The sequence below is a fragment of the Pterocles gutturalis genome, unplaced genomic scaffold, assembly GCF_000699245.1.
Source record: "Pterocles gutturalis isolate BGI_N339 unplaced genomic scaffold, ASM69924v1 scaffold9209, whole genome shotgun sequence".
NCBI lineage: Eukaryota > Metazoa > Chordata > Aves > Pterocliformes > Pteroclidae > Pterocles > Pterocles gutturalis.
Genome location: NW_010135707.1, coordinates 1 through 6,444, shown reverse-complemented (window position 1 = coordinate 6,444; position 6,444 = coordinate 1). Strand labels below are relative to the sequence as shown.

At 39.2% G+C, this 6,444-nt stretch overlaps 1 protein-coding gene across 1 annotated transcript; it reads left to right on the top strand.

The window, feature by feature from the left end:
• Positions 1–769: 769 nt before the first annotated feature.
• On the top strand, positions 770–3,490 carry FABP2 (fatty acid binding protein 2, intestinal). Its single transcript, XM_010082000.1, has 4 exons — positions 770–853; positions 1,414–1,586; positions 2,174–2,281; positions 3,244–3,490. Exons 1-4 carry the CDS (start codon positions 787–789, stop codon positions 3,292–3,294), a joined length of 399 nt encoding a protein of 132 aa, XP_010080302.1. The 5' UTR covers positions 770–786; the 3' UTR covers positions 3,295–3,490.
• Positions 3,491–6,444: the final 2,954 nt, after the last annotated feature.

Here is a 6,444-nt window from a genome sequence, read left to right as displayed (position 1 = left end):
GGAAGAGGCAGTTGTGAGATCACCGACTGGAAAAGCACATCTGAGAGATCTTCCTGCTAGCTGAGGACTCGCTCCAGGAGACCTTCTCCCTTTTTTAAGGTTCATTAAAACTGAAATAAGTTTGATATAGAAATTTATACTTAACCTGCAGAATATCATTACTCTCAGTAGTTTTTTCAGAAGTTAAGCAGATGGACTGGATTAAAATGAGGAGAGGAATCAGTAACATATCAGCACATAAATACAGAATATCCTCCTAATTTTCATAGCTCAGCACTAGACAAGGAGCAAGGGGATGGTTTCCTGAAGCAACCTGCAGACATTCAGTAAATTCTCTGCCCCGAGCTTATTATGTTGAGCAGAACAGATCTCTACTAAATTATAATAGACAAACTAAAGATTTGGGTTTGGTTTGTTGGGTAAATATATTTTCTCCAGTTGTATGAAGACTCTCCCACAAGCAGGAAGATACAACAGAGACAGAAAATGTCATGAAAATTTTCTTGGTAATTGTGGCTAAAATGAAAGTATTAGCAGTTCTTTATGAAGAAGAGCAATAAAGATACTGTCATGGTTTGGGGGCAATAAGAGAGAGATTCAGCAAGCACTGTGATCACGATTGGAAATCTGATTAAACGACAGCAAGCTTCTCCTTGAAAAGATCAGTGCACCAGCTGAGCTTTAGTCAGCCACATCATCCTATCAATTGCTTTCAAGATAAGCCAGTTCATAAATTCTCTTTGCAAAGCTCTCTTACTTCAGAGAAGTCCTCCTACAGACAGAAACATGGCATTCAACGGTACTTGGAAAATAGACAGAAGTGAAAACTATGAAAAGTTCATGGAAGTAATGGGTAAGTCTTCCAGTGTCTTCTACAACTCCTCTGTGGCTGAAAACGGACTCGAGCTCTCTGTGAACTACTTTCTGGCTAGCCTGTCCTTTTGCTGTTTGCTGCTCTGCCCTTGCATAGCGTACTGCATTTACTTTCAAAAGATTTTACGGGGGGAAAAATATACTGAGAAATGTTCTCATTTTAATTACATTATGTTAATCTTGAGCAATTTAACTAATTCCAGCAGATTCATTTCAGCAGAGGAAAGAATCTCTTTTGATAACATGAAACTAGTTTAAAAACTACACAGGGAAGAAATCGTTCTTTGATTTTATAGAAAGACATGATTCAAGTCATTTCATCATCCTGATACTTAAAGTTTGTACAACCTGTGTGTAATATGGATACGAACATAAACATTCCAGTGGGATAGTGATTGGTATGATATCTGTACTGGTGAATGTGGCCTCAATAAAAAGTGAAGAAGAATAAAAATTTGAGTCCGGATGCTGGAATAAACTCACTTGACCACATAAGAGTTACTAAAAAGATACAAATATGATGTTAATTGATTTTTCTAGGTGTTAACGTGATGAAAAGAAAGTTAGGAGCCCATGATAATCTGAAGATCACTATTCAACAAGATGGAAACAAATTTACTGTCAAAGAATCAAGCAACTTCCGTAACATAGATATTGAATTCACTCTGGGAGTCAATTTTGACTACAGTCTGGCTGATGGGACTGAACTTACTGTAAGAGACTTTTAATATAATTATATATTTATTGTATGATAATAACTTTATGAAGTACAGTTTCAAGATTAATTATTTGTCTTCCTAGGTTTTAAATTAAATCTGACATTGTTTTGAATGTTTGCAGCTTATATACAAAAACGCAAGGCAGTCTTAACTGTTAATGGCTCAACACTGTACTGTGAAACTCAGGCTTCCATACAGTGCCCAAAAGCAGAGTATGTAGGAATTTTCACACGACGAAATCCAGGTGCCTGCAATTTTACTTCTTATAATACTCAAATACAGTACCTGAAGTGTAGAGTGGGTATTTATATGAAATTACTTCTTCTCTATTGATATAATTAATTAAAATAAGGTGTCCTGAGCACTAAAAAAATAAAAAAATAGCTTGACTAATATGCAATTAAATAAACTAGTGACTTTTTTTTTAGATTTCATTTTTACAGCCTTTCCATCAATGTCCAAAAAAAAGCATTACTACACCGCTTTAATCTCTTTTCACTTTTAAGCATTCCTGTCAGTCTTTAAATCGAATCAGCATCATATTTACTGCAAAATATTTGGGTCTTTTTTTCCCACTGTAGGGTTCTTGGAACATGGAAGGAAATAAACTTGTAGGAACATTTACTAGAAAAGATAACGGAAAAGCACTCACAGCACACAGAGAAGTCGTAGGTGATGAACTTGTTCAGGTGAGTTAAGCAGTTACTTACATTCAACTTTACAATATAATGAATCGAAAAAAAAATAAAAGCTGGTCCGAAAGTAAGAAATGTTTTCTTCAAGCGAAATAACCTCATTTGTCTTTAGTTAAAATTCTTAAGTCTAGTCATCTATCAAAATTTAAACCTTTAAAATAAAACAGGCAATCTGTGATTTTTATGTTTTTCATATCCATGTGAACTGCATCTGAGCAATGCATTTTGAAGCCTGTGGATGCACGCAGTATACAGAAGCTATACATACACACACTATAGAGATGTGTTCTGACTGAGAGCCCTTTTCCAAGTGTCTGTCTTGTAAAAGCCTTACTACAGGAGCTTCCTGCAGGGTAATGCAGTCAAAGGCTGATAAATGCCCTTGTAAAACAAAGTGGGCAGGGTGACACAGAAGGGATGATGACAGAGAAGGGAAAATTTGAGACAAAAGGGAAATGCTTCACAGCTGTGCAGTAAAGCCAGAAACTGAACTGAACTATGATGCTTTAAGATCCTCTCTGCTAGCAGGTCACAAGTATCTTAAAAGAGTAAATAAAAAAACCCAAACTCTATGGACAGGTGTGAGATTTGAGATTTCAAAACCATACAGTCCAACCCTTCGGTCTTTCGTCACATTTCTAATAAAAGCAGTCACATAAATGAAACTTGTTAAGCTGTGGTATTGGGAATATGGTACTTAAACATTTTGTCTTTTTTATCTGAAGCACCCAAAAGTTGTCCCGTGGTGGTTCAGAAATTCCACAGAGAATTTATGCCTTTTGACAACAGGCTGCTTCCTTTATGTTCCTTTCCTCAGAGTCTTTACAAGGGCCAGTAGGCCCCACATGGCCCCCAGTCACAATTAATTAAACCACTATTGACCATCTCTCAATAGCATCTGTGAAATGAAATTTTGTAATAGCAGCCATTGATTTTTCTCTTTAATTTCTTAACAGACCTACGTATATGAAGGAGTTGAAGCCAAGAGAATCTTCAAAAGGGGCTAACTCCTTCACCCAGAACAGCACCAGAATCAGAATCCAATGAAAAAGACCATTTTTCCACATATCCTCTGCTTTTTTTTTTTCCTTTTATCCACTCATAGCACCGCCTAAGTTGCAATTACTTAGCCCTGTTGAAAACACAGGCTAGTTCCTTATGTTTACTAGTTTGCCTTAAATAAACTAAATCCAATCACAATTTGATACAATGCTAAAATTTATTTGTACCAAGTCCTACCTGAGTGCCATATTATAAAAGGTTGCAGATGGTATTTTCTATAAGCAGAACTTAAATATTTTTTGCACTGGTTCTCAAATGGCAACTTGATTTCCTTACCATAAAATTTATATTCATAAACAGTTTCTCTGTGTACTGAATATTGTGTAACAAGGACGGCAAAACCTCAAAGAAAACTCACAACACCTAAATCTCTAAGACTATTCTATGTAAATATAAATACGCAATAAATATAAAATATGGTGTGACAATGCAGCTCACTTGGAGGATTTAAATGATATCCCATTGATATCTTTCTGATATCAACAGCAATAATATAAAGCATTTACTGATCATATACAATTTCACATATTTGTTTCTAAAAGTACAGCCATGCTTTTAAACACACTGTTTGAATTGTTCTAATTTATTAATTCTGAGCAAGGAAGAGCATTAGCAGCTCTGGGTGAGTGTCTTTCAAGACACGAGTAAAAATAATTGAAGGTACCTTAACAAGATAAAGAATGATTTCGGACTAAGCTGACTTCAAACACTGCTGTTTCTGATGGGTGACAAATATGCACCATGTTCTGCTCATGCTGCCCAGTCTGTAAGTGCTGATTTCAACCGAGGCTCATCTCCCTTGAGCTGCTCTGTTTCCTACAGGGTGCAGTAAATCTGCCTCTCAAGGGTCACCACTAGTTAACATCTGCCGTGTCCCTCTAACAACGCCTCTTGGTGGTCATCTACTCCTACTCCCGGGTCTCCCCAGCTTGGGCCCTTCCTGACACATCAGCAGGACACACCTGTGTGCTGCCAGCACTCTTGTCCTTCAGCAAGTATGTCCCAAGACCCTTGTTTTGGCTTCTAAGCTTTTTGAACCGATGCTTCTACTGCTATAGTTAGAAAATGACTGATTCATATCTGTCATCATCCTAAAGAAGAGAGGGCTCCAAGGAGACCTTATAGCAGCCTTCCTGTACCTGAAGGGAGCTACAGGAGAGATGGGGAGTGTAGTGATAGGACGAGTGGTTATGGTTTTAAACTGAAAGAGGGTAGATTGAGATTAGACGTTAGGAAGAAATTTTTTCCTGTGAGGGTGGTGAGGCAGTGGCCCAGGTTGCCCAGAGAAGCTGTGGATGCCCCATCCCTGGAGGGGTTCAAGGCCAGGCTGGATGAGGCTTTGGGCAACCTGGGCTAGTGGGAGGTGTCCCTGCCCATGGCAGGGGGTTAGAACTCGATGATATTTAACGTCCCTTCCAACCCAAACCATTCTATGATTCTATACAAGAGCTTTGCTAAAAGGTCATAAGATCACGTGGACCTGTGACCTAAAATATGAACGCAGCTGTACCTGCAAGGTCTCACAGCAGTTCATCACAGAATTCCCTGATGATAGGTAAGCAGAAAGATAATCTTCTGCCATGTGCCTATTCACATGCTGTTACAGGTCCGACTTCAAATATAATTTCTGAACAGGTGTTTTTACATTATGATTGTGATGGGTTTTTAAATTACCTCGCAAAATTTACTTCCCTATTTTCTTGGCTCTTCTTGACTGTATTTGGCTGGCCATAAACGAAGAAAACCCCCATTTTTTCTGTCAGTTACTTCTGTAACTGAAGCCTCCCTTCCAAAATTTTCGTGGCCTTCAGCGTCCCAGACCTCCCTCTACTGCCAGAATGCTCTCATGACACAAACGGTACTGGAGGTAGGATTGGCATGGGTCACCCTTCTTTATGAATTAGGATTTCCTCCTCCCAAATATGCACTGTATGCAACTTCTAGTGTAAATATTTTTTACATAACCACCTTTCAGTAGACAGATATACCACCTATCTCACAATGAGGAGAATACTATTTTAAACAGTCCTTCATTTCAGTAAAGAGCTTTAAAACTTCCGTAAAGCAAATGTATGAAGAACTAAAAAAACCAAACACCTAAAATCTGGAAACAACACTATTACAAAATTTTGTATATCTCTAGGCTATTTTCTGTAGACAGTAAAGACTTTAAAAGACAGAGGGATAGAGAAGAATGGCTTGCAACAAGCTGTGTGACAGATTCTTTCAGTTAAGCTAGGTGCACAGAAAGAGCAGACTGAACTGTAAGGCAGAGGCCCTAGCCACTGAAGTGCTGCTACAGTTTGACCGTTGTTATCAGCTGCATGTCACTATTGCCTCTAAATTGCATAGAAGTGTATTAATAATCATATGCCTGAAAGGATACACCCACTCCGCCTTCTGCAGCAAGTATTGCTTTTTCTCTTGCTAAAATGGGTTAATAGCTACAATGAGGAAGTTTTTGTTAGTATACTCCTATGTTTTTGGTCCCTCTTCGAGACACAATGAAACTATCTGCCCTCCTTTCAATACCAAGTGAACTGGCTGGACTGAGGGCAGTACATCTGAACTACTCAGTATGACAGCAGGCTGTGCTGCTTCATTTACTTTCTTATGCAGCTGTGTGTTGTGTAAATGAAGCACACAGATACACTGCCTACATGAACTTTTCCATGAATGTTTAGGACGCACAAGCTACAACTAACTTTCAAGAACTGGAGTATCTCTTAGAAGAATTTCCATTTTCCTAAATTTCTTCACAACAGGATTTCCCAAAAGGACCTTTAGCTTCTTCCAGGCAGTCACCTGCTCTCCCGTACCAGGGAGAATTTGTTGTGAAGGTTGATTTCCACAGAGGTCCCAGACAGAACAAGGCCAACACCACACGCCAGGACTGACCACACGCCAGGACTTTTCCCCACACCCATATCTCACCTGGCTAGGGGCCCTGAGGACTGCCAGGGGACAGCGGCCAGACACTGCCGCAGAACTGCCAGTCACCAGCTCACAGAGCTTCCACAGGCATCCCTTCTCCCAACACCAGCAGGAGAAGCAGGAGCTCCCTCCACACCATGTCCACTGGGCACATCTTTACC

Bases quoted from the DNA above. Each gene is read 5' to 3' on its own strand.
- FABP2 (XM_010082000.1), top strand. From the start codon at position 787: ATGGCATTCAACGGTACTTGGAAAATAGACAGAAGTGAAAACTATGAA. The intron at 854-1,413 runs GTAAGTCTTCCA...TGATTTTTCTAG, and splicing joins AAAGTTCATGGAAGTAATGG to GTGTTAACGTGATGAAAAGA. The intron at 2,282-3,243 runs GTGAGTTAAGCA...ATTTCTTAACAG, and splicing joins TAGGTGATGAACTTGTTCAG to ACCTACGTATATGAAGGAGT.